This window comes from Xiphophorus couchianus, chromosome 16, assembly GCF_001444195.1.
Source record: "Xiphophorus couchianus chromosome 16, X_couchianus-1.0, whole genome shotgun sequence".
Lineage (NCBI taxonomy): Eukaryota > Metazoa > Chordata > Actinopteri > Cyprinodontiformes > Poeciliidae > Xiphophorus > Xiphophorus couchianus.
Genome location: NC_040243.1, coordinates 2,861,907 through 2,888,196, shown reverse-complemented (window position 1 = coordinate 2,888,196; position 26,290 = coordinate 2,861,907). Strand labels below are relative to the sequence as shown.

The 26,290-nt window shown below is 42.7% G+C and overlaps 1 protein-coding gene across 5 annotated transcripts; it reads left to right on the top strand.

Moving 5' to 3' along the window:
- The first annotated feature begins 380 nt into the window (after positions 1-380).
- Positions 381-26,192, top strand: arhgap27l (Rho GTPase activating protein 27, like). 5 transcript variants are annotated; one of them, XM_028041560.1, is made up of 22 exons: positions 381-526; positions 7,304-7,422; positions 7,517-8,436; positions 15,430-15,633; positions 16,533-16,670; positions 16,742-16,897; positions 17,653-17,718; positions 17,793-17,858; positions 17,941-18,018; positions 18,087-18,164; positions 18,405-18,470; positions 20,403-20,470; positions 20,585-20,672; positions 21,564-21,665; positions 21,748-21,861; positions 22,495-22,555; positions 22,711-22,827; positions 23,046-23,144; positions 23,845-23,922; positions 24,146-24,280; positions 24,646-24,751; positions 24,827-26,192. In XM_028041560.1, exons 2-22 carry the CDS (start codon positions 7,392-7,394, stop codon positions 25,002-25,004), a joined length of 2,949 nt encoding a protein of 982 aa, XP_027897361.1. In that variant the 5' UTR covers positions 381-526; positions 7,304-7,391; the 3' UTR covers positions 25,005-26,192. The 5 variants fall into 5 exon arrangements, with proteins under 5 accessions (XP_027897361.1, XP_027897359.1, XP_027897360.1 ...); XM_028041558.1 differs by having other exon boundaries at positions 17,938-18,018; XM_028041559.1 differs by having other exon boundaries at positions 17,790-17,858.
- The last annotated feature ends 98 nt before the right edge of the window (positions 26,193-26,290 follow it).

Here is a 26,290-nt window from a genome sequence, read left to right as displayed (position 1 = left end):
AACGCAAATATCACATTTCTTGCAGGTATTTCTAAATTTGAACCATAAAATCAGTGATTTTGTATGCAATAAATCACCAAAACAGTCTAAAAATCCTGGAGGGATTGATCAATGTGAGAAGATGTTATATTACTGCATTTTAAGAAGTATTTATTGAAAGCACACACAGCTATTTATTAATATTTTAACAGTGTGTTATTGGGTTTATCAATACATTCTGGCACAACAGGCCCTGTTTGTAGAGCAAACACTCACACTGAATGGGCCTGGTTTTAAAGAAGGTGCACCACCTACTACCAGCCAGAAGATGGTGCTGTTGAACTCAGGCTGAACTCCAGCTCCATGTGTGGATTCCTCTGAAGAACAGGATGTCAACTCAAGGATTAGGAGGAGGAGGAAGAGGAGGAGGACATGCTGGGGCTGGCAGGTCGGCCAGAGGTGGAGCCTCAGAGACAGGAACCTGTTTGAAAGATTCAGAATCAGAGAAAAACTGGATCAGGATGTTTGGATCTAACTTCTTATGCAGGTAAAACTATCTCTCTCCCTCTGGATTCAATAAGAATGTATTATAGGATGATTCTAGGCTGAAATGGCACCTGAAATGCTATTAAGAAGTTGTTGTTTTTTCCCCCACGTGAAATAAGTAAAATGAGGTTCTTCTGGAGTAAACCTGACCGTGAAGTTCTGTTCTGTGGCCCGGTTAACAGAGACTCTGCTGCTGAGTTTCAAGGCTGGTTCTGTCTGTGTGTGTTGTTGGCTGGTTTCTGTGGCCGGGTGTGTTCAGCTGAAAGAAAACCCACCCTGTTCTGATTTCAGACCAACGCTGAGCCTGAACTCGTTTCAGCTTCCAGGAGAAATCCCCGGGTTCTCCGGTACAATGCTGGACCCAGAGATCAGGAAGGTTTCATGCGTTTTCTGCTGTCAGGTGTTGTTTACCTCTGGGTTCATATGGGACACGGCGACGGATCTGGAGAGGAACCGGTCCAAGCACATTTCTCTGTTCCTATGCCGCAAACACTGAACCCAGCAGAACATGAAACAAGAAAGTTATGCTGGAAATGTGGCTCCAGGTTCTCAAGCTGAGTTCCTGTAGAACTCGGTTTGAGACCTCAATGTCTCACTTTTCTCTCTAATGAGTCAGTCTTCATTAATTTTTCACATTTCCACTGACTGGACCTCATGAATGTTTCAGAACCAGGAGTGGAAGTTGTTTCAGAGTGGTTCAGGTCAATATTTCTGAGTCCTCTGGTGCCCATCTGATCCGGTCACAGGGAACTTCCACCACAGCTGGTTCTTCTTGGTCCAGTAGAGCTCTAACTGTCTTTACACTGCAAAAACACAAAACAAACCAAGTGTTTCTGTCTAGTTTCTCATGTAGATATTTCAGTAACCCTGAAGTAAGACAAAACTAGCTTACAAGTAACTTTTCAATGAATATAGGACCTTGTTGTTTGTTATAAAAAATTATATTGATGAAAAAGTACTAGTTCCACTGACTGACTATTTCACTTATAACATTGGGAAATTTTTCTTCTTATAAGTGAAATAATCTGCCAATAGAACTAGTACTTTTTTTTTACCCCTCCAGGGGGTCTTTTTGTGGGCTCTAGTGTCCCTTATATGATAGTAGACTGACAGGAAACGGGGAAGGAGGGGGGGAAGACATGCGGCAAATGTCGTCGGGTCCGGGAGTCGAACCCGCAACGGCCTCAAGGACTCAAGGCCTCCAAATACAGGTCGCACTAACCGCTACGCCACCACGGCACGCCCCCGAACTAGTACTTTTTAAATCAATTTTAAGCACTTATTTACTTAAAACAAGCTCCTATATTGTGATAAAAAGTTACTTATAAGTGATTTCTGTCTTATTTCCAGTGTACTAAGATATTTGTACTAGAAAGTATACAAAAATTACTTGGCAAGATGTTTTGCTTTTGCAATATAATAACAGGTCCAACCAGGTTCTGCTGGTGGATCCAGTTGTGTTCTGGTTCTGGTCTGATCCTCCCCTCCCTGTGGTGTGTTCAGATATCCGTAGGCAACCACAGCAGAGACACACAATCCAACCGACGTCTTGTGAACTGGTGTCTCAGGGCCTTAAGATCCAGATTTCTAGAGCACGAAAAACATCCATGAAAATGGGAAAACTGTATTTTGCAGTGAAATCTGGAATATTTGTAGAATTTGCTGGCTTGGATCTGAAGATTCTGGGTTTTCCAAACAGTCTTGGTGAGAGTGTCCCTCTTACTGTTGAGGGAAAGAGAGACTGTACTGGTTCTGTTTTGACAGCTGTAGTTAAAACTGAGTTTTTCCATTCTGGTTGCTCAATGATGCACATGTTAGTGGGCAATATGGAGGCTAAATGCCTTGCGCAGTGGCTGAGAGAGTCATAACTGAATCAACAACTTTCAGATTGGAAGATGATAAATTTTTCTACTCAGCTTCAGGCGTCTTACCAACACCGATTTAATGGAGAGTTGAAACGATTGGATGTTGGGTGCAGATTTGGCTGTTCTGCTGGACCCGCCCTGAGTTCCTGACGTGGTTCTGACCCGGTAACGAGGTGTTGCTTGTACAGGAGCAGTTTTTGTGGTCTGGAGAATTTGCCTTGGAGATAGAAACTGAAACAACTGGTTCATAGTCAGATCACCTTCTTCAAGGTGGGATTGTACCGATTCATGGAAAACAACTTTAGGAGTCCCAAAGACCGAGAACATCCCTGATGGATTCCAGACTGCAGGACACCCAAGATTAATCTGTAATCTGGATCAGATTATGAAGGTACCAGAAGGTTTTCAAGGTTATTGTTCATTCGTGCAGCGGTAGATGAGAACATGTAGTTGTCCAACCTCAGAACAATCACCTGTTCATCGTAAAACCAACATTTCAACCAGTGGACAAGCATCTCAGTCACTGTCCTTTTTTAACCCAGAAACATTTGTATAAATAATCATTCTTCACCTCACACCTCAACTTTTATCCACATTCAAACCTCAGAAGAAACCCTGATGTAAAAGTTAGCAACGTTTGTACATAAGAAAAAGGCGTTGTCGTCTGTTCTTCAACCTTTCAACAAAACGTAATGTGAGGAGTTGTTGAAGAGCTAACTCTAGTCACAGTGTCTTTCCTTCAGAGATGCTAGAACTTCCCCTGAGTCCTTAGAAACTTAAGAACTTCTCTGGTTGGACCCATCTCTGCTCTGGTGTAACAAGGGCAGATTAGTTAGTTAACTACAGTTGTCATGGTAACTGGTTGCTTTATTAGCCTTGAACTTTGACCAACAGGAAGCACTCTTCTAAATGTGGTAAGGGTGAAAGTCTTCATAAAGTTTGTGGAATCTTTAAAAATAACACAAATCTCCTGGAGATGTAAGTGGTCTTGGGTTCCATTCTGGGTGTTTGTGAGGAAATGGTTCTGGTTGTTTTGGAGACATCTAATGTTCTTCTGACAGCTTACCTACTCTGGTTTCAGAACCATGGTCTTGGGGTGGTCTACAAAGATGATGGTGGTCTTTTGATTGATGTGAAGGATCAAAAGGAGGTTACAAAGATGAGACTTTGCAGACAATGTTCAACAGGGTTCATCTTGATGATTGACATCTGACCCAACGGTTGAACGATTCAGGAACGAGTTGTAGTTTTGACTGAGCTTCTTGGCTTCTTCTGGAGTTTTCGATACATGAGTAGGTCTTGTTGACCTTAGGGATTAGCTTTTGAATCATTTCAAGTACTTCAGCAGGTATGTGGAGATTCTACATTAGTCTCAGTGCTTTTCTGTGAGATCTAGGAGGTCTGATTCTGTTTATGTCCATTGAAAGAGTTTTCTAAAAGATAGGGTCTTTCAAAGGGAACTTAACAGGAGTCTGAAGGTGTTTTAGGTTGGAAAAATCTGAGAAGAAAGTGTGAAGATCTCCAATAGGTTTTTTTTTGAGTAATTTGTTAAGGTGTTTGTCATAACCCAGAACAGGTTTGACCGATATTTATGCTTAAAAGGCCTAGAGGGATCGAAGAAATCAGGAAATGAAAAACGGAGGACACTTGAGGCCCTGAAAACTGGAGGAACCATCTTGAAGATAGATGTGCTGGAAGTTTCCAAGTTCTAGAGAAGAACTTCATCAACAACAGAAATATACAACATTTCTGAGCAGATTTTGAACCGAACAGGTGAATCTGACACCTGAACTGCTCTGCTCAGAGACTCCCAGAGTCGTCTCATCTTTCTGTCTCTGAGCTGATCATGTGTCGGATAGTAAACGTGTAACTTGGTGTCATGTCGACTCCGTGTGGTCGGACTTTCTCAACATTCCTGTTTGTTTTCCAGTGTTGTGAAGGAAGACTCAGCTGAAGGATTTATAAGCTCAACCCGGTTATTTCTGTGCTGAGGATGACCACACCCACACTCACCCACAGGGTAAAGGTTGGGTTTCCTACAGATGTGCTCTGCTCTGATTGGCTGCTGGGTCTGTGATGTCACATGACACACTGTCATCGTGGATCCCACCATGTTGTAGGAGACGATCCTCTGCAGGAATGTTTGTTTTGCTCTGATTGGTTGATGTTCCAGCCACAAACTTCGACCTTGGTCTGATGATTGACAGCTTTGTTTATTTTCTGCTTGCACAGAGCGGTGTGGGTGTGGGTGGGTGTGTGTGTGTGTGTGTGTGGGGAGGGGGGTGTGCGTGTGTGAGTTACATGGCTGAAGGGAGGCGCTGAGTCATGCAGACAAACAGTGAGTGGGAGAACGGAGTGAGAGGTGGCTGCATTCCAACATGGAGTCTCAAACACACCTGAAGCAGATCAGATCTGGATCCAGATTCTTCAGAAGGTTCTGGTCAATTTCAGTTCAACTGGTGATCCAGGATGGTCAGATTGGATGGATGGTTGGTTGGTTGGTTGGTTGGATCAATCGATCGATCAGTGGCCTCTGAATCCTGTGACCTGCGGTCCAACCTAACAATAGGACTCTACTTCAGTGTTGTTTTGACTTCATCGATAGTCTTGGGGCCCCTCCAGAGTCTTGGGCCCCTTTAGATTACAGGTCATTAAAATCTACCAGATCTCACACTTTGATCACATATGAATCAGATTTCAGTCTCTTTGCAGTCTGAATCTTCTGGTCGGACTATTGTTCCTCCACAAAGACAGGAAACGCACAACGTGATGTCATCAAGGGGTGGTGTCCACATAGCAATGTAGGCGGGGCTTAGAGCTGACAGGAAGAGCAGGACTTCCCTTAGTAAATAAAGCTGGCGTGGAATCAGCCTCCTGTCATTGTTCTGTGAGACAGAGTGCCTGGCTCGGAGGCAGCCGGGCAGGAAAACTCAGAGAGGAGCATTCCAGTGCTGGAGATGGGGCTTCTCGCTTTCTATTAGGATCCAGGCCAAAAGTTGTCATCATGATCAGCTGCTGCAGCTGTTCCAGTTCCTTCAGAGGTCCAACCTTTGTCCAAGACCTGTAGGAATGTGGAGAAATCAGGAAAATCTGTCGGAGACAAAACAGCAGCTGGGTTTTTAACTCGGCGTTCTGTTAGCATTAGATTAGCCGTCAGGCATAAGTTTGTAGGATAAAAGTCACAAATTGCTGTACAACACCAAATAAATACTAAAAAGTGTAAAAAAAAAACTAAAAAAAAACCAGCAACCATGAAATAAAGAAATTATAAAAGATGCTAATGTCAACTAAATTGTTTAATCTTATTCTCCAATCATGGTCCAAAGAGGAGCCTGAGAACCAGAACTGCCACCTGGAGGAGAGTCTCTGCTGAGCTGCGTGTTTCTGAAGTCAGGAGGAGGTTAGCGTGTTCAGACGGGTTCTGACATGAAGTTCTGACGGCTTGTTGCAGTCATTCATGACTTGTTCTGTGTGCAGCTGCTGTTCCTCAAGGAATCCTGAGCAAAACAATCATCAGCTGTACTGTTCTGGGATCTGCTGTTTGTTTTAGACGTTCTGGTTCAGTCTTTATGAGTTCTGAATCAGGAGGTCCTCAAGGAGTGAGCCATAATAAACTGTGGGTCCAGAATGTCTCGGAACCAAGAGAAGACACTAAAATTGAAAATAAAAACATATAGAACTGGCCAGAATTCATGATATAGCATTCTAAACGTAAACTCATCTTACAGCTTATTAGATGTAAATCTGAGGGCGTTTTTACACCAGGTAGAATTGGTTTGATTGCTACGAACAGTTAAAAATTGTTTGGATTTTTGAAATTTTCTAGAAAAAAAAGAGGAAATTTCTGACATTGAAAAGTTAAAAAATTGCTAGAAAACAATTGGAGAATAATCTCAAGCTTAAAACTCAAACGTTTAAAACGTCCATGTTTTCCTTTAAAATGTCTTAGTTTCTTTTTTTTTTTTTTAGCAAATATTCAACATTTCAAACTCAGAAATGTCCAAGAATTTTTTCTAGAATATTTCTGAGACTAATCTCAAAACATTTCTATTTTTTTCTAGAAATATTTTGACTTTTTAAACTGGAAAATTTCCTCGTGTTTTCCAGAAAATTTCTAAGTTTTTATTTTTGGCAGTAATTTACTCTTTTTCCCCATTCTGTCCACAATCGTCCAATACGGCGTCGTACCAAACCTTTAACAAACCTGTCCCCCTCCTCGCCTGTGGGGGCGCTGCACCACTGAAGGAACCGACACAAACACCTCAGAAAAAGACACTCAGAGCAACTTCCTTCTTCGCAAAATGTAAACAAAAACGGAGTCGCGTTTGATTTTAGCAGTTGTAAGATTTCGTTTTTGTCTTTGGCTAACGACCACGGGCCATTTCTCCTGCTACCGCTAGACTAGCGCGTTTGTTTCGGTAGTATTTACCCAGAATGCCTTGCGCTGTAGTTCACGTCCTACTTTTGGAGCGGTCTCTCATCCGCTTGACCTTCTCATGAATTGGAACCACACCAGACTTTACTTCAACCGAACCGAGACCCAGGTTTGTAGGGACCGGAGTTCCGCCGGTCGCGTTGGGGTCGTAACTGAAGTCTGTTTTCAGTTGGGTTTAATTATTAGAAAGAAAAACCATGCAAAAAACGTATTTCAGCTAAAATATTTAAATTGAGTATCAAGATTTGCTGTGTGAAGGTAGCATTAGAGATGATAATGCTCTAATGCTAATTGTGAGCCGGTTTGATGATGGCTCACAATCTGTGAAGAAGTGGATCAGAACCAACATATCTGGAAATAAGATGTTTTCTGTTGATAATTTACAGTTTCACAAAATCATGATTAGAGCATTTTTCAGTTTATTTAGCTTCCGGATTCCTGGATCTGTCGTTGCTAATTTCATGTTTTCTCCTTTTAGGGTCGCTGAGAATCAGCGGTAACCTTTGACCCCTCACCTTCAGAGTCTACCTGAGGGGGCGGGGCCTGGGGAAGTCAGGGAGGGAAAAATGGCAGCGACCTCCATGGTGCCGAGCAAAGGTGAGTGTGTTAGTCATGTAGAAGCAAACCGGACCTGAGAGGTTCTGACTGAGCAGGTTTGGAGAAAAGGCCTAAATGCAATCTAACTTTCCAGGTCTTGGTCTGGTTCTGGTGGAGTTTGAGTACGAATACAAAGATCAGAACGGGGTTCTGGTCACCATCAAACCCAATGAGCGCTACGTCCTGCTGGCCAAGACCAACGACCACTGGTGGCACGTCCGGAACGACAGCAGCTCCAAAATCTTCTACATCCCGGCCAAGTACGTCAAAGAGCTACCCACCAACTTCCCGTCGCTATTGGACTTTGCTGACAAACGCGGTCCAGAACCGGTCCCTCATCCTGTGGTGGCTCCAGTTCCTGTTCCTGTTCCTGTCCCGGTTCCAAAGAGTCTGGAGGAGCCTGGAGGAACCAGAACCAAGCAAAATGATGAGGTGACGATCCGCCTCAGACCCGACACTTCCAACCGGCACCACCGCAATGAGAACCGCATGTCCACTTTCGGCGTACATCTAGACTTACCGGACCTGGCACATGTATCGCCAAGGGTCCATACAAACCACTCTGCTGGTTCTGCTGAGACTGGAACCACATCTTCCACTGGGACTACAAACATGGCTGACAGTAAAAAGCAGCCCCACGTCAAGGGGCACCATGAGGACCAACAAGATTCTGGAAAACCGCGGGTTCCCAGCTTTAGTCCGGCGGACCCACGGATGTCCAGCAAGCACCAGAACCAGCCCATCCCTGTGGAGGTGCCCGTGGTTCCCCCTCACAGCAAAACGTCTGAGGGTCGTCATGACAACAAGCAACAGAAAGAGGAGCCAGAAGAAGAGGAGGTGGCTGAGGAGGCAACAACATCAGAGAGCAGTGAGGAAGAGGAGGGGTGTCGAGGTCACCACATCTACGAGTCCATCCAGGACCTGAATCTGGACCTGGAGGCTCTGAGCCTCCAGAAGGCGCCATCAGCAGCATCTGAGTCCTCACTTCCTGCTGGGGCTCCGCCCTCCTCACAGGTAAGACCCGCCCACTTATTCAACCTCGTGCCTGATTTAGGTTTTAATTTTCCAGACATGTTTCTGGTGATTCAGGTTTCACAAAAGTTTCCATCCACATCGACCCTGAGCATTGATTTAAACACTCCAGACCCGTAGGGGGCAGTGTAATGCTAAGCTAAAACCTATGTCAGCCAATCAGAATCCTTCAAAACAACCCAACTTCCTGTTAGGAATTAAACATGGCTACAGGAGGTTTATTTGTGTGGACTGAAATAAAGTTTGAACTACTTTTAATTCGAGCATTTGAATATAAAGTTAATTAAAGATGAGACAATATCAATTACTAATATATTGGTGCATTATTTGTTGTAGACTGTAATTCACGGGATCTTAAATCTCCATTTTTTGCATGTCTACATATAAACACAAATCTCAGATTTTCTCAAATCTCTATTCTGATCTGCATCAGTTTTTAATGATGCAGTTAAAGTTGCTGCTTTACACTTTGTTGTGATCAGTAATCACTGCAGCTTGCTCATTGGTTTGTGAGCTGATGTCAAATGACTCTGTCAGCCAATAGCCTTCTGCAATATCAGTAGCTTTGATTGGCCACGTGGGAACATTGTGGCACATCTTTTTTCTGTCGTCCTTGAACACATCCTGACCCAGACAAGTCCTTGAATGCAGCATCCGTGCTCAGATTGAAGGTTTAGTTCCTGTGTGTGTTTCCTGAATGATCCTGATTTCCTATTGGAGTCTGGAGGAAACAAACCGTGTGTGCTGCTCAGGTCAACATGACTTTGTTGGATTCTTTTGACCTCCTGATCAGCAGGATCAGAGTTGATGTTCTTCATCTGCTGCAGCATGAAAATCAGAGCCTGATGTTCAGAGGCTGCTGGTCTCTCTACAAAATAAAAGCCCTGTGCAGCTGTGGCTTATTTCCTGCAGCGTTGGCACAGGAAGCTGGAAGCAGAAAAGGCTGTTTCCTCTTTTTATTCTCCTCAGAGCAACAAAGAAAAGAAAAAAAAAACCCAGAAAAATCCGCTGAGCTTTTGCTGTTTAATCCTAAACTGTCTTCATGTTGTTCTGACTCTGCTGTGGATTTATCTAGATGTTTATCATGAATTTAAAGATGAACCACGTCAACAACAGACTGTGATTTATCCGCTGGTGTTTATGTAGTTTTCTGATCCAGTCAGAGCAAGATGTTTGTAAGGATGAGCAAATTCTGGATGATTCTAGCTCTGCAGCTGGTTCTGGACGAGTTCAGGGTCTCGGTGTAGAACTTCTGATGTCAGAACAGGATGTGATGAGGTCAGGTGGAAGCAATGATGTCACAGCGGACAGGAAGAGGTCAGGTCAGACAGGAAACCGTGAGGCAGCTGTGACGGTGCAGCGACACCTGCAGGTCAGAAGGGGAACGGAACCAGAACCCAGACTGACTGTGTTCTCTGGGTAAAACTCTGAAAGCTGCAGAACTTCACCTCCCAGCTTCATTCATCTGGTCTTAAAGCTGTCATGTGTTGCATTGTGGGAAACTGAGTCAAAGCTTTCTCTGTTGCCAGTTTTATTTTTTATTTCCAAATGCTTCTGAGGAGTTAATGATTCTGAAGGAAAATCTAAGGGAAGTCAAGTTATTTTCCCCAATATGGAAACAAATCATTGTGTGTATTAGCAAAACTTTCTAAATTGAAAAAAATATATCTTAATCAAATGAAATGATATTGTTGTAATCAATGGCACATCTTTACTATATTTCTTATCAAGTAGAGGAAAATATGAAGGAAGAGATCTGTAGTTAGTATTTTTCTTAACGAGTTGACAGACCATAACAAGAGCTTCTCCTTAACGAGCTCTTAACGAGTTGTCCCTAATGAGCTGGCGCAGATAAATCTCTGGTTTATGGCTAGCTTTGTGTAAAGTTCTGATTTCTTCTGGTCTAAATTTGCACCATGTTGATGTTTATACCTCCAGTTGGTCTGATTCCAACTGATCACTGATTAGCTCACTTCCTTTATTGATTCATGTGACGAACTTTGGACTCAGACAGTAGGTCACCTGGTTTCGCCTGTATCTTTGTCCTGGAGTTGTTTATGCGATTCCCAGAGGATCCACCAGGGTTGTTGCTGTAAATCAGCTGTAGTGGGGCAAACTCCTCCTAAAGCTCCACAAACATTTATTACCTTTCCGGGTATCAGGGATCAAGAATTTCCTTCCAGCAGCAGGACCAAAATCTTCCTGGTCAAAGTCCTATCACTGCTGATTGGTGGATCGTCTGCAGCTCTTCCTGGTCAGCCTCTGCATGAACCAGGTCAGAGTTAGGTTCTGTTTGATCAGTTAATGAACGGACCTGCTATTGACTGGACCAGTTTTTGAGTGGAACCAGTTATTGACCTGATCATGTATTGAATAGACCAGGTATTGGGCTAACCCACTTTTAACAGGCTATCAATGGAGCGGATCAGCTTTTGACCGGAAAAACTTGACTGGACCAACTATTGACCAACCCAACTACTGACTGGACCAACTATTGACCGGACCAGCTATTGACCGATTCAGCTATTGACCGACCCAGCTGTTGACCGGACCAGCTATTGACCGATTCAGCTATTGAGCGGACCAGCTGTTGATCGATTCAGTTATTGACCGGACCAGCTATTGACCGATTCAGCTATTGACCGACCCAGCTATTGAGCGGACCAGCTATTGACCGATCCAGCTATTGACCGGTGCAGTTATTGACTGCACTAGCAGTTAAACTGACCTGTTTCTGGTAAGACTGGTTGTTGATTGGGACAGTTACTGGGAACTGTGGATTCAGATGATGATGGTGTTCCACTGGGAGATTGATATGAAGGTGAGTGACTTCAGATAAGATCTTTTTCTGCTCATCATAACCATGACTCTTTCTGGTTCTTTCTATATCTTTGTACCCTGTTGAAGAACTCAGATGTAGATTTTGCTTTTAACAACACCAGGGGGCAGCATAATCAAGGTGAACCTCCATCAAAACATAAACCCATTATGTTCCCGCTGTTATCTGTAAAATCTCACATGGTCCAAAAGGTCAGGAGATCTAATAAATCAGAGTTCAGGAGAACCTACTAGAAGGTTTTTGGTTTGTTGATGAAAGATGTGACTTTATGAAGACTGATGGGATCATCTGTGTGAAACCGAGTACTTTCAGATCTCCAGCAGCTGGTTCTCAGTGGCAGCTAGAAGCTTCCTTAAGTCGGTAAACAGACTGCAGCTCCCTGAGGACCTGATCGCGCTGATACCACATGTTTGTGTTTTCAAGATGATCAGATAGCTTCTGACACAGGGCGGAAGGGAAACACAGGCAGGTCTGAGGGAGTCTCTGACACAACTGTGAAAAACCCTGAAAAGGTTCTCTTAGAATGCTGTTGCCTCAGTTCGACGCACAGTCACATGGTTACGGGACATTAGCATTTCCACATTATTTTCATACATGGCGCAGGATCCCTGGATCTTCCTTTTACTTTTATGAAACAGTCACAGACAGAGCGCCACCTTTCTGCAGGAAATGCTGTTGTCCTCCTCCGTGAACAACAGCGCTGCAGTTTCCATCCAGGATCATTTGACAATCTTTTATTTAGTGAAGAATTGTATAGATGTAAATAATTCCTCACCGTTTCAGAAAAAAAACATAAATATTCATGTCATCTGCAGTCACAGAACAGAAATTGGATAGTGGAAGCAGAAGTACCAGCATTGCTGTCACACTTCACACAAAGATGTAACAAAGTAGTTTGACCTGGGTCTATTGTTGAGAAAAGATCTTGATGACGCAATTTTTGTCACACAATTGTCAATAAGAGCCATTTTTGACACTTTGGACTAAGTATATCTGGAAACAGTGAACCAGTGTAGGTGGAGGCTTGAAGGGTTGTCTCTAAAAACAAAATGGTGGCAGGACTTCAGTTTGCAAAGCTGCAACAAATGTAGTTCTGGGACAATGGCTGCTGGACAGATAAGACCAAAGTAGAGATCTTTGACCATAATGCAGAGAACCATGTTTGGAGAAAACCAAACCCAGCCGATCGGCACAAACACCTTCTGCAGCAGAGCACGGCAGTGGATAGGTAGTGATTTGGGCTTTTTTTGCAGCTGCAGGACTCAGGACTTTGTTCAATCAAGACTGACAGTTTCTGACAGCATCTTTTCTGTGTTTTTGTTCATTTAACCTCAAAATGTTGATAAAGCTCCATGTCTCCGTGACGCAGATGTTTGAAGAAATTTTGGTTCTTTGGAGCATTTTCATGTTTCTATGGAGGTTGTGTACGAGATACAAAATTCCTTGGAAACAATCAGCTCTTAACTTCCAGGAAGAGGTTTTGGACCATGAATGAAAGTCAAGTTCAGACAAATCCTGAAGACTTGAAGCCAAAAAAAGTGACACTGTCTGTGGTTCAGTAGGGGCGGGGCCTACGTTCACAGGAGAATAGAGAGGGGGCGGAGCTACAACTGGCAGAGCCGTTGAGACTGGCAGCATGACCCAGCTTCACTGCAGGCAGATCAGTGACAGGATGAGAAGTTTCCTGATGGAGGATAATGTATCCCAGACCTCAGGACAAACAGAAAGATGCTGACAGGTGAGTCGACTTCCTGTTAGGCTCTCCGTGGTTCAGCTTTAATCCATGCTTTTTGTGTCTGAGAGCCTCAATCTGCAGCTGCAAACAGAACCGGCAGGAAGTCTGGACTTTGAACCAGGCTAGGAGGGATTTACTGTTACAGAATGAAAACTGAGACAAACTAAATGATGAGCTGCTGTAGGTTTGCTTCAATTCCATGACACACAACAGCATAAGATAATTGAAATGGAGTATAGAGTCACAGATGGAGAGGCTAATCTTCTCAGAAGCTGTTCGGTTTGAAGTTCTGATTGGTTTGACTGAAAATGTGAGGTTTCCTGTTTGGGTTTCTTGGGTTAAAACCGCATGGAGATGTTCAGTCAGCTCTTACCATTTGATGAAAAAGGGAATCATTTGCTTCTGTGTTTATACAGTATGGGAGGAGTTCTTCCTGTTGGTCTGCAGCTCCATCCACCCAGGCAGACAGACAGAGATCCTGGTCATAACAGGATTTTTCTGCAGCCTGGTTAAGAAAAACTCCACTTTACACTTTGATTTTCTCCATAAACATCAGTAATGGACTCATGTTAAACACAGAAACAACAGAAATGCATATGTTTGCTCAATTTTCTGCTTATGGAGATTAAATATCAGCTTTTTTAGAACCAAAACATTTCAAACGGACAATTTAAGCATTTAATTAGGTTAGGTTCAGAGCAGTTGACTTAGAGTTTCAGCAAAGCCACTCAGAGTAGATTAAAACTGTCATGATATATACAGGGACAGAAATGAGATTCCACAGTAACACCATCAGTTGTTGGAATACACTGCTAATCCACCTCATTTGCTTTTGCAGCTCTTTTTTAAATCTCTGTTTGGCCGTCTGATTAGAAAGATGTCGGAGTAGGGGATACCATAGTTGCCCATTATGATGGATGTAGCAGATGAGTTGAATTTTCTTCTCCTCTCTCTGTGCTTTGGTCCTTGGGGTCATAGTTCATTTGAGCTTTTGAGTTACTAATTAGTTGTTCCCAGTTGTAAAATAAATACATTAATGCCATGGTTACGCATCATAGTGACCATTCAAAAGCAAAAGTCTACAGAAAGACCTGAAGCAACATGCTGCCACCACTATTCTAGGAACAGCTGATGCTCCCAAACCTTCTTCACCTTATGTTGGGGTTTCATGTTGCATACTGGGAGACCTACTGGAAGAACTGGGAGATAACAGTGGACTCTATCAAAACCTGAAGGGCAAAGAGAGTCAAACAAAACTAGACTGACCGGGTTCACCTGAGAGAGATGCAGATTCTTATGTTGACATTTTGGTTCAGTCAGGATTGGTCTGTCATGGAGAGATTTAGAAGAAACCAGGGTTCCTTCACTGATGTCTGAGGAAAACAACTGTCTGAGGAGGGAACAACCAGGGAAACTGGAATATTTTTAATGAAACTTTTGGATGAAACCAGATCTCAGGATTGGCTGTGGGTCAGTGGGAAGAGTAGTTTTCTTGCATTCCTGAAGTTGTGGGTTTGATTCTATATTTTATTTCACTCCACATAACCTTGCAGTTGTGCACTGGTCTGTGTATTGTTTATGAATGTGTGGCCTTTTTAAGTTGGGCTGGGTGAATAAAGCTCCGGTTGGTCAGTAGGAAATAGTAGGGCAACATATTTACAACTTAAAAGTGGGATTCAACAGAATGAGAAGATTCCTGTTGACAAGCAATGATTAAAATCTGTTCATTTTACCCTCAGAAAATGGGCAGATGTTGTTTGAGAAGATTGGTTCAATGCAAACTGGTTCTGGTTGAGAGATCACAATGAAAATCCCTGAACCGCTGGGACCACAGCTTCATCAATGAGTCAAGTCAAGTTTGTTTATATAGCACATTTCAGCATCAAGGCAGTTCAAAGTGCTTTACGGCATAAAATGTAATACAGATACCAATTATAAAATGGCACTAAGGTGACCTGATCCTGGTTTGGTGAAACTAAAACTAACGGTGTTTTCACACCTCATAGTCCGATAGACTTGGTTTAATTGGGGACCAAAGTTGCAGCATTTGTTACATTTTCAGCTGCTGGGATACTTTTTCACACTGCATTGTGTCAAATGAACCACAACCTTTGAAAAACCAGTTCCCCCCCTCGCCTGTGTGGGCGCTGCACCAATAACCACTGAAGGAAACCACAAAAACACATTAAGCTCAACTTCCTTCATCACAAAATGTAAACAAAAGTGGAGTAACATCAGATTTAATTGGTTGTAAGATTTCTCTTTTGTCTTTGGCAAAAGACCAAGAGTAATTTTTTAAGGGAAATTCATACAGTTGACGTTCTAGTGGGATTCATAAACACATATGGTGAAGTGTATCTTTAAACTAAAAATGTAACCTTTTTTCTCTCCCTCTCTGTAGGACCGAAGTTCGCTCACCCCTAGTTCACCCATCTACGCCAACGTCTGCTCCCTCAAGAAAACTTCTACTCCTCAGATCTCCATCTCCTCCCCAACTAGTGTAGACCCTGACCAATCGGAAGCAGACCACACCCTCTTATCGCCAAGCTCCTCCTCCAGCATGATAAGCCCCGCCTCTCCTCTCAGCCCACAAGACGAATGGCAGGTGAGATGACCTCCGAATCCAGGTGTGATAAAGAAAAATGATGCATGTTAAAGAAGCTGCTGGTGGAAATGCAGAAAAATGGTAACAAGTAGAGGATTTAAGGAAAAAACTGTTAAATCTGATTAAACTTTGAAGTTTTCTGTTTTGAACACAGCTTGAGTGTAAGCCTCCTCTGCTCTGAGCTCATGTTACACGGAAATAATTAATGTTTGATCAGATGTTACCCGAGGTCATCAGGTTTCCTCTGCAGGGATCAGGTGTTAATAAGGAACAGCTAAAGCTGTGATGCTTTGCTCAAAGACACTTTAGTAATGAGACTTACCAGCCACTCCGTCAGACTAGTTTATCCAGGAACCTCCAGAAGTTGGACCTCCACCTTCTGCAAACCAAACAAAGTTTGTGCGCCTCTATAATTTTAGAGATATTAATAAATGTTTCCTGAGGTCATCAAAGGTCAACCAGCCCCCCTACATTTACAAAATAAATTGAAATATTGTCAGTCAACTGTGCTACAGAAATTTTTACTGCACAACATAAAAGTTTTTTTATTTATATTACTTGTTCTCTTGTTCTTTTTTAATTTTAGAAATGATAATGCCACAAATGAAAAAATTTAGCTAAATTTCTAAATGTTTAAATGTATATTTTTACAGTTTTGGTTAAATTACCTCCCTGGATGTTGTTTTTTTCTTCAGCAAATTGCCTTTTTAAAAATCTAATCCACAATTAATCAATTGCTAAATTAGTTGATGATTATTTCAATAATCGATCAATCATGATTGATGTGATTAATCATTTCAGCCCTAATTAATACAAAAGGAATAAATTTTAATAATTTCGTGACATTCTGAATATTAATATAAAGTGCAGAATGATGGTATGTACCCCTGTCTGCTCAGGTTCACACTGATCAGGAGAGTGGCAGGAAGTTCTTTTACCATCCTATAACCAGACAGACCACCTGGTCGGACCACCGAGGCCAAACGCCGGCCGGAGACATGAACTTGTCCAGTCCGCTCTCCCCGGCCTCCTCTCAGGTACCACAGCTCCTCCCTGATCGGTAACAGCGGACGGTTCTGGTGTCTGACCCGGTTCTTCTTCCTCTCAGGGTTCCTGTGAGTGGGAGGAGCTGCTGGACGAAGCATCGGGGCAAGTCTACTACCACAACCATAAAACGGGAACCACGTCCTGGGCTCTCCCTGACCCAACAACCCCATTATCTCCTGCTGGATCCACAGGCAGCAGAAACCAGGACGACGTCCCGGTATGAGCCTGAGATTATCCTTGATTACCTTAGTTTAAGATCTGTTGGCATGAGCGGTTTATCTTTGAAACAGGGTGTAGTCTGGACTTGGCCTTTTAAAGGGGATCTATTATGCAAAATTCACATTTTTGTGCTTCCATTTTGGGTCTGAACTGCCTCTGAAAAAACCCACACAGTTGCTGTTTGGCAATAAGCTCATGTTTTTGGGAAAATGAGCCACTTCAAATACCTTCAGAATGTCACAAATCAGTAGGCACTGCTTCTCACCTAGCAACCCCAGCCCGTTACCTAGCAACCCCAGCAGAGTTCTGCCTGTCACCTAGCAACCCCAGTGGAGCTCCAGGACGTTTGTATGCTCTGTACAATGGCTGCTAGAAAAGACGAAGTGTTTTGTTATTCACTTACTATCAAGAAACTACTTGCTGCATTCTAGTTGGTTGTGGAGAAGGTTCCACTTCTGCTTTTCAAAGATGTACAGATGTGTAATTGAGCATCTGTTTGCAGCCATTTTTATGTGAGAGTGTAAACGTTGAGTTGGGGGGCCTGGCCAGCAGCAGCTTATTTGGATTTAAAGTGACAAGAGGTTCCTAAAACAGGTCGATCTGAGCTGATCTGGATAAAATCTCATTATCTACGAATGCTTTTGTTCAAAGAAATTTAACAAAGATGTTTTGTATAAACCACAGATATATCTTAACCTGTTCAAAGAAGCATAATAGAGCATCTTTAATGATTATTTGTTTGATGGTTTGAAGCCTCCTCTACCAAAGCCAGATTATCCCTCGGACAGACACAACAACAATGGAGACTCTGTCTTTACGGTACGGAAGAATCTCAGAGTTTCCCAGTATTCCCTGCCTTTCTCTAGTTTGACCTCCAGTTTTGTTCTGAGCAGCCGCCGCAGCAGCAGCTCCCGCAGATTCCCAGAGCCCAGCTGGACGGCCAGCAGAAGCAGCAGGAGGTGAGCAGTCACATCACAGGAACATCAATCCTGTCTTCCCTAGAACCTGCTCAGATCAGGTGGTTCTATTGTGTTGCAGCAGAGGCTGATGGGTAACGGAGTCCCTGCGGAGGGAGGAGCCGCACAAGTCAAGATCATGAGACACAGTATCGGTGAAGATGTGAGTGAAACATGTTGATCCAGAACGGTTCTGAAGCGTTCTTCCCTAACATTCCCGCTGTGTTCCAGATGTTTTCCCCGGGACACAGAAGGATATCCTCTGACCTCACGGACGCTACCAGGAAGCCTTCGCCAGACAGTCCGCAGGTACAGACTCACCTGTCTCAGTTCCCTAACCCCATTGGACCCTCACAGACAATGTTCATTGATCTTCTGACCCATTTCATCAAATTTTTCTTGACTTGTTTATTCATGTAACGATTTGTTCAACCATTCATTGACTCATTGACTAAAGCATGCATTAATTTGCAGACTTGCTCATGTGTTCACTGACTTCCTGACTTGTTCATTCATCCATCGACTCATACCATTATTTTCTCCTTCCAGTTTCATAGTAGGCTCAAGCCTAGGAGGAACCTGTCCATCCACAGCACAGGGAAACCCCAGCACCATGTAGGTTCTGAAAGGCTGGTGGAAGTTCAAGGCGCCGTTGCTAAATGTACTAACATTTTGTTCTTGCGTCTCTTTTTTTTTTTTTTTTTACCAGTAGGGAACTTTCTGGGCAGCTTAGACGTCCCAGTGCCTCCTGCTGTGTAAACGCAGCACTGCGGCTCTAATCTAAAATATTTTTAACCAAAGAAGTTTGACTCAAATTCCTTCTGGAAATTTCCATCTCTGGCAGTAAGACTTTTGCCCAGAAAGTTTCTGAGTGTTTTCCCACTAATCCCACTAACCGCTCATCAGTAACCATTCATCCTGTCAGCTAACAGTTCTCAACTGCTGGATTTGTTCTGATGTTGGTTCTACTCTTGGTTCTGGAGGGTTTGTTTGTTTTCTCTAGTCAGGTTCTGTTTCATTCAGCAGTTTGGTCCAAACTGAAAAACAAAAACTACATGTACCACCAGAACTCTGGTTCACCCTGAGAGATCTCTAACATGTCACTCAACATCCAACATTTTAATCAACATCCAACATATCCAACATCCAACATGTTATTCAACACATTTTCATCAACATGTTTGTACATGTTCATCAAAATCCAACACATCTCAATATCCAAAAAGTCTGTCAACATCCAACATGTCCTTCAGCATCCAACATGTCCTTCTGCATCCAACATGTCCTTCTGCATCCAACATGTCTTTCAGCATCCAACATGTCCTTCAGCATCCAACATGTCCTTCTGCATCCAACATGTCTTTCAGCATCCAACATGTCCTTCAGCATCCAACATGTCTTTCAGCATCCAACATGTCCTTCAGCATCCAACATGTCCTTCGGCATCCAACATGTCCTTCGGCATCCTTAAACATGTTTCTCAATATCCAGCATGTCAGTCAAAGCGTTGGATGCTGGTTCCTCAGCATCCAACATATGTAGAAATATCCAACCTGTTCCACATGTCCCTTCAACATGTCAATCAACATGTTTGACTCTGTTCCTCAACATCCATCATTTTAAGTATTATTCAGCAACCTTCCACATGTCCCTCAACATCCAATATGTCCAGCAAGACCCAACATGTCCATGACATTCGCCAGCGTCCAAAATATTGGAGAACATGAAGCTTAATTAGATGGGAGAGAAGTGAAAGGAAAAAAGAAAAATTATCTTTGTTGTTTTATTCACTTCTTTAAAATTAAAAATAACAATAAAGATGTTTATTTGATCATTTTAACTCATCAGTTCTTTCACTGCTCTAGTGATGTTAAAACGTGAATGACTCAAGTCGTTCTTCCTGCTTCCATACCACTTTTGCTTCATAACCTTGGTGTAAATTTTAAATCAACCAGAGGTTTTGTCCCCTTCAAAGCTGCTTTTCCTCCAGCAGCTGTGAAGACCTGAAGTTTGACACTTTGAAACTCCTACAGAGATGTTCCCTAAAGGCTGAGCTTCTGATTCACTGAAACCTCTCTGTAATTTGGCTGTTTTCCTTATTCTACTTTTGTTTTGCCTAAAGCACAACATTTAAATCCTGAAGGCCTTTTTCAATCGAATTGCCTCAGGCGGCAATAAAACCTACATCATTCATCTCTAGCACCAACCTAGACTGGTTTTGGCTCACTGTTGAGCTACATTACACGTTTCTAAAGGTGAGGCTCTGATAAATCTTAAGGAGTCTACAGTAGAAGAAGCGTTTATAAAGTAGATTTGGATCAAATTCTTTGCTTTGAAATTGTTCAAAGTTCCTGAATCAGTGGGAAAATGATACCAGAAGGGAGCAGACTGCTGAATGAAGGGGCTGAGGTGGATAAAAGCCCTCAGGTAGACTCAGGTAGACTCAGGTAGACTCTCACTCTCCACTCCCATGTTTACCAAGGAGTCACATTTCAAAGCTGCCCTGCAGAAACATGAGAACTCACTTCTTTCTCTCTGTCTCTTCAGTGCCATCTGCTGGAAAAGGCAGGAATTGTTAATAAGACCAAATTGGTTGATCATGGCAGAAAGATGAGGTGAGAACCAGAGACTTCAGTTCTGATTTTGCCTCAGTTTGACTGACCTGTGTATGGGAATTTGTTTGAACTCAGAGATGATTGTTTTCCATATTTGATGTTTCTGTTGAACAGGAAGAACTGGACTCAGTCCTGGACAGTCCTCCATGGTGGGATTCTTACTTTTCACAAAGATCCCAAATTTGCCCCAGCTGGAAACACTGTAAGAACCATCCTGACAGTCCTGATCCATCCAACCTTTATTATGACTTTATTAGGCCATTTTCAGTCCAGCAATGCCTCATTTAAATTGAGCAGCATGGGTCAATCGGATCGGCATTTTGTGTGCCATTTTGTCTGTTTCCATTGTAAAATTGTCCCATTCAACCAACTTGTACCACCAAAGCCAAAGACACCGTTCAGTTGTAGCACCGTGAGACAATGGTATGGTACGGTTAGGATGGATCTACTGGCGTCATACAACCCAATCCAATGATTAGGGGACAGAAAAACGTCACTGCTTGAATCACATTTGTTGTCGTACTAGAATGACTCAGTGTTAGGTGTTTGGGTTTATAACCCCACCGACTCAGTGAGCGTCCAACTGGCGGTGATCTACCAGTCGGTGGAAATGGGGCATAACGAACAATCAAACGTGACTTTAGCTCTCGGAAAATCAAGGAAAAGTACAAATAAACAAAGCTAAAATCTTATCTTGTCTTGTCTTTAACAAACAGAACCATGTAAAGATTGGACTTAGCATCTGAGATTTGCGTCATCCTTTGATTATATGAAAGTTAGACGTCAAGCTTAGACTTTATTAGACTAAGATTTGGGAAGTATTATTTACCTGAATGTTCCATTGGTCTAAACTAAGCGTCTTAAACTGGAACTGGGCTGTAGCCAAAGTCAGAAGAAGAACTCTACAGGGACTTTCAGGAACCTGGAGAACTGATCCAGGTCAGATAAAATGATTTGTAAGACGAGTTTCTTCTATCACAGTTTTAGTGCCAACCAGATGCAGATATTCCGTCAGGCTGATGACATATCCAGAGGACTGAATACGAGATGATAGGTTTAGTGATGATCAGGTGGATTTCTGCTTTTCTCTCAGAACAAATCATCGCAGATTGTTCCAGAGTACACTGTGGACCTGAAAGGAGCGTCACTCCAATGGGCTGCCAAAGACAAGTCCTCCAAAAAGTTTGTTCTGGAGGTGAGGCCACAGCAGCATCTCTGTTGCCACGGTTACAGATCAGTGGGCTGGAGGTAACTGTATCCTGCGTTTGTTTGTGCAGCTGAAGACACGTCAGGGCTGCGAGTATCTGATCCAGTACGACACGGAGAGCATCATCTCGGACTGGTACAAAGTCATCCAGCAAGCCATCCAGCAGCTGACGCCTCATCAGCTGGTACAGCAACACACCCCACAGCCAAACGCACTCATCCTGTAGGCAGACCAGCTCCACCTTACAGTCAGTTCTAGTTTTATTGGATCTGCCAGCAGCTTCTGGTACCGTTCATGATGCCTCGTTGGACCATTTAGAAGAACAGGCTGGGATCTCTGTGTGGTTTTAAGCGCCTCACCTCTTCTTTATCCAACCAGGGGTTTTACAGGACTAGCTTTCCTTGCCTGTGGTGTCCACACTTGGACCCGTCCTTTTCTCTTTCTCTGTACTTTTCTTTGGCTTCCTCATACAGGAATGCAGCTGTTTGTTCTCACTGTGTGATTCTTGGCCCATTTTAAGCCATTTTTCCGACTCGTTTTGGGATCAGATTTGGAATTAATTGTATATTGTACATCGAGTTTTATACAGGTCATTACGGGGGGGTAACAAGAAGAAATTAAAGGCTCTCATATATTTGTGTGTACTGAAAGTATCATGAGTGGTCAGTTTTATCGTTAAGCTGATGATACACTGATGTATCTTCCTGATAATGTTCCAATCCATTGCACCGTCACTAGATTAGAGCTGCAGGACTAAGTAACTCCACTCCTGTGGTTCTTGCATTAATTTAACTTTTTGCTTTGCAACTTCTTTCAGGAACCGGAGCATCTAAGCGAAGACGAGGATAACTCAGACAGAGAGGACAAGATGAGGGGATGTGAGTCTTCCTGAAACTATCCATCATGTTAAAATAAATCCAGCTGCTGGATATAATTCAGATATGGTGGTTCCTTCAAAATAAAAGCTTCTTTCTTGGCTGGTAGTTTCTCCCAAAGTTGAGTCTCATGTTTTTTTCTGCTATGGTTTTTTCAGCCACCAGGAGCAATTCAGGAGCAGACTCAGAGCAGAACCGGATCCGGAGCAAACTGAGACGCTTCCTGCAGAGGAGACCGACGCTGCAGAGCGTCAAAGAGAAGGGATACATCCAAGGTACGGAACAGCTTACAGGAACATCAGGGAACTTATTATTCTTCCAGATATATTGATTTGCTTTCTGGACTTCTGATGGAAACATCAGGAAGCTTCTAGATTTTTCCTGGTCCTGTCGCTCTTTGTTTTAGTGTTAAAATACAATAAACATTTATGTTAATGCATTTGATTTATGAAATGCTTATTTCGCGTTCTGAATGAGTGATTTTCTCCTGCAGACAACGTGTTTGGCTGCCACCTGGACGTTCTCTGTCACAGGGAAAACTCCACCATTCCCAAGTTTGTGGAGAAATGCATCAAAACAGTGGAGAGGAGAGGTGATCAATTCTTAACTTTCCAAACTAAAAATATTCCCTCTTGGATTGGATAGTTACAGCCAATTTTTAGAGTTTAAAATTTGTTCCTGGTGAAAACTAAGTTCTGTTACTTTCCCTACCTGATCATGATTGTTTTTCTCAATAGTTCATCAAATTATTTTCCTACCAACTGAAATACATTAAATTCAGTAGCTTGTCACATCATCTGGGTGAAAGCTTAACAGAAGATATTTAATAAATATTTTAAATAAATAGATAATAATAATATAATTACCTAAAATTTAAAATAATAATAATGGTAATAATAGTAATATGATAATGACATGAAATAAAATTTACCTGAAGTTACAACAAAAAACCACCAGATGGAGCCAGAGAACTCCAAGCTGAGACCCTTCAAACATCCTAACTCAGAAAATCCGTCAGAAAGCTGAAGTTTGTTCTGTTTTCAAACTGAAAAACAGCATCAGAACTGGATCCAGTTGCCATAAGTTGGTCTAGGTGGAGACAAGTGCCCCCTGATTGGTGAATATTTCTATTTTCAGACATTTAAACATCAGGAAACTGTTTTACTTCCTGTTGTACCAGGATTGGATATCAGCGATTCAATCAGGAGGATTTTGCTTAAGCAGAATGTGTTTTTGTTCTGATCTTTGACCTTGACTCTTTCTCTGTCCCCTCAACATTCCCGTTCCTTCAGGTCTGGATGTTGATGGGATCTACAGAGTGAGCGGGAACCTGGCTGTGATCCAGAGACTCCGACATAAAGCCGATCACGGTAACTAGAATCCTGCTGCTTCTGTCTGACGGATCCATCAGGCTGGAACAGAAACAATAAACCCAGTTTAAACTAGGGTCTAGACCAGAACAAATATGGAGATTGATCTGCAGGAGAACTTGATGATGCATCAACAGTACCAGGAGTTAAAGTCCAGGAGAAGCTTGAGAACACAGTTGGTTGGAGGTTGTCCATCTAACTCTGTGGTTCTGTGTCCCTGCAGAGGAACATTTGGACCTGGAGGACGGACAGTGGGAGGAAATCCACGTGATCACTGGAGCACTGAAGCTCTTCTTAAGGGAGCTTCCAGAACCGTTGTTTCCCTTCTGCTGCTTTGACAAGTTCATCGCCACCATCCGTTAGTTCACACACACACACCCCACACACACACACACACCAGACCACAATCCCAACCAGCCTTCTCATCTACGGATGTTTGGATTCCTTAATGATCTCATAATTAACTGATAAATATGAGGAAAAACTCATTGAGCTTTATGTTTTACCACACACACATTCTAAACCTGATTTGGTAGAATTTTTTCTTATCCTTTTCAGTAACTGAACTCTTCATGTTTCCACAATGAAAACTGAAAAAGACCCAACTTTAAGAATTAGTTTGTAGTTTTACCTTAAAAGCTGTTAGTGTTTGAGGAACAACCAGTGTTTGATTGTGTCGGATGAGTCCAAACGGACCTCAAGGTTCATCTTTTGTCTGTGCAGAACTTTCTGACTACAGCCAGAGGGTTTCTTACACGAAGGACCTGGTCCGCTCTCTGCCGCTGCCGAACTACGACACCATGAAGCTTCTTTTCAAACACCTGCGCAGGTGAGCCCAACCGCTCTGAAGCAGAACCAGAACCAGAACTGCTCCGGTTCTTATCTCCATCTCTGCGTGTTTCAGGGTTATCAACCACAAAGACTCCAACAGGATGTCGGTTCAGAGCGTCGCCATCGTGTTTGGGCCCACGCTGCTCCGGCCGCAGATCGAGTCCGCCAACATGACGGTCCACATGGTCTTCCAGAGCCAGATCGTCGAGCTCATGCTCAACCAATACAATGAGATCTTCGCTGAGACATAGAAGGAGGTCCACTGTCACCTTCCAGAACCTTCTGAGCAACATATGCTGAACTGAACAACAATGTCTCAAAACCTGTAGGACCACAAGCATATATTCTCTATTAGGGGGAACCTAAAACCAACAGAACTAAAACCATCAAAAACTCTGGTTCTGATACTTCTGAAAGAGGTTTCTTTTGAAGAACCAAACCAACTGGACCTCGAGTCACCTGAACCGCTAAAGAGACATCACAGACTGAGTTCTACTTGGGACTCTAGCTTGGAAACCTCCTGGAAACTGCAGACCTGAGAAAAACCTCTAGAACCTTCTGAGGAATATCTGTCGAACTGCCTAAAATCCAATTGTAGAACCAAAGTCCAAACAGTAGAAGCTGGAATGTAGAACTTGAATCGCATTGGAACCTGCTCTAATGTTACTGGGATCCTTCCAGAACCTCCATGTTGCATTGACCCAAGTTAACAAAGAACCTCTTCAGAAATGCACCAGTAGCAGATGGCTGTTTTTTACAGCATGAAGTTCATACTGAAGATCTGCTTCGTCAGGAGGAAGTTCTACACTTTAATGTGAGTTTAATGTACGTAGAGGCCAATAATAGCATGAAGATCAAGTGGGAAATCTGAGAATCTATATCTGGAATTTTAAAATTCCAATTGGATCAGTCAGTTTGAATCATTCCCTGACGTCAGCATCAGGTTTCTGTTTATCCGGATTCACCGTGTTAAACACCAAATCAGTTCAGATTTAATTTTTAAAATGTTTTTTTTCATAAAGAATTGTCATTATTCTTTTGTTTCAAAGGAATCATTTGATCATTTCCAGCGTTTCAACTTATCCTGGATTTGGGAGTGAAAACATGTAGCTCTTAAAAAGAGACAGAAGCTTCATGAAAGGTTGATAAATCTGAGGAAGGTGTTCTAAATGTTCAGTGGTTCCTAGATGCTTCCCTGAGGGACTCCCAAAGGTTCAGAGAACAAACTACTTTAAATTGTCTATAGGGTGGAGTCTTCCAGGAACAGTTCTGCTGTAATGAGCTTTGTTATGGATCTGCTGCACATTCGCTCTTTGTTTTATACTGTTTAAATGTATTAGAGACACAGAACCAGGTAAACACAGAATATACAGTTTCTGTAAATAAAAGGGAATTTTACTGAGTTTTATTAGAAATAAAAGTCATTGTTAAACCAGGAATGGTTGTTGTGTCCAGTTTTAAAGAGGTTTTGGATTCCTTTAAAGATCTGTACCAGACCGGATTTCTTTGGATCTGAAAGGAGAGAGGAGACGAACTA

Coding starts and splice junctions, on each gene's coding strand:
- arhgap27l (XM_028041557.1), top strand. CDS start 7,392: ATGGCAGCGACCTCCATGGTGCCGAGCAAAG. Junction 17,859..17,937: donor GCCAGCAGAAGCAGCAGGAG/GTGAGCAGTCAC, acceptor ATTGTGTTGCAG/CAGAGGCTGATGGGTAACGG. Junction 18,019..18,086: donor GACACAGTATCGGTGAAGAT/GTGAGTGAAACA, acceptor GCTGTGTTCCAG/ATGTTTTCCCCGGGACACAG.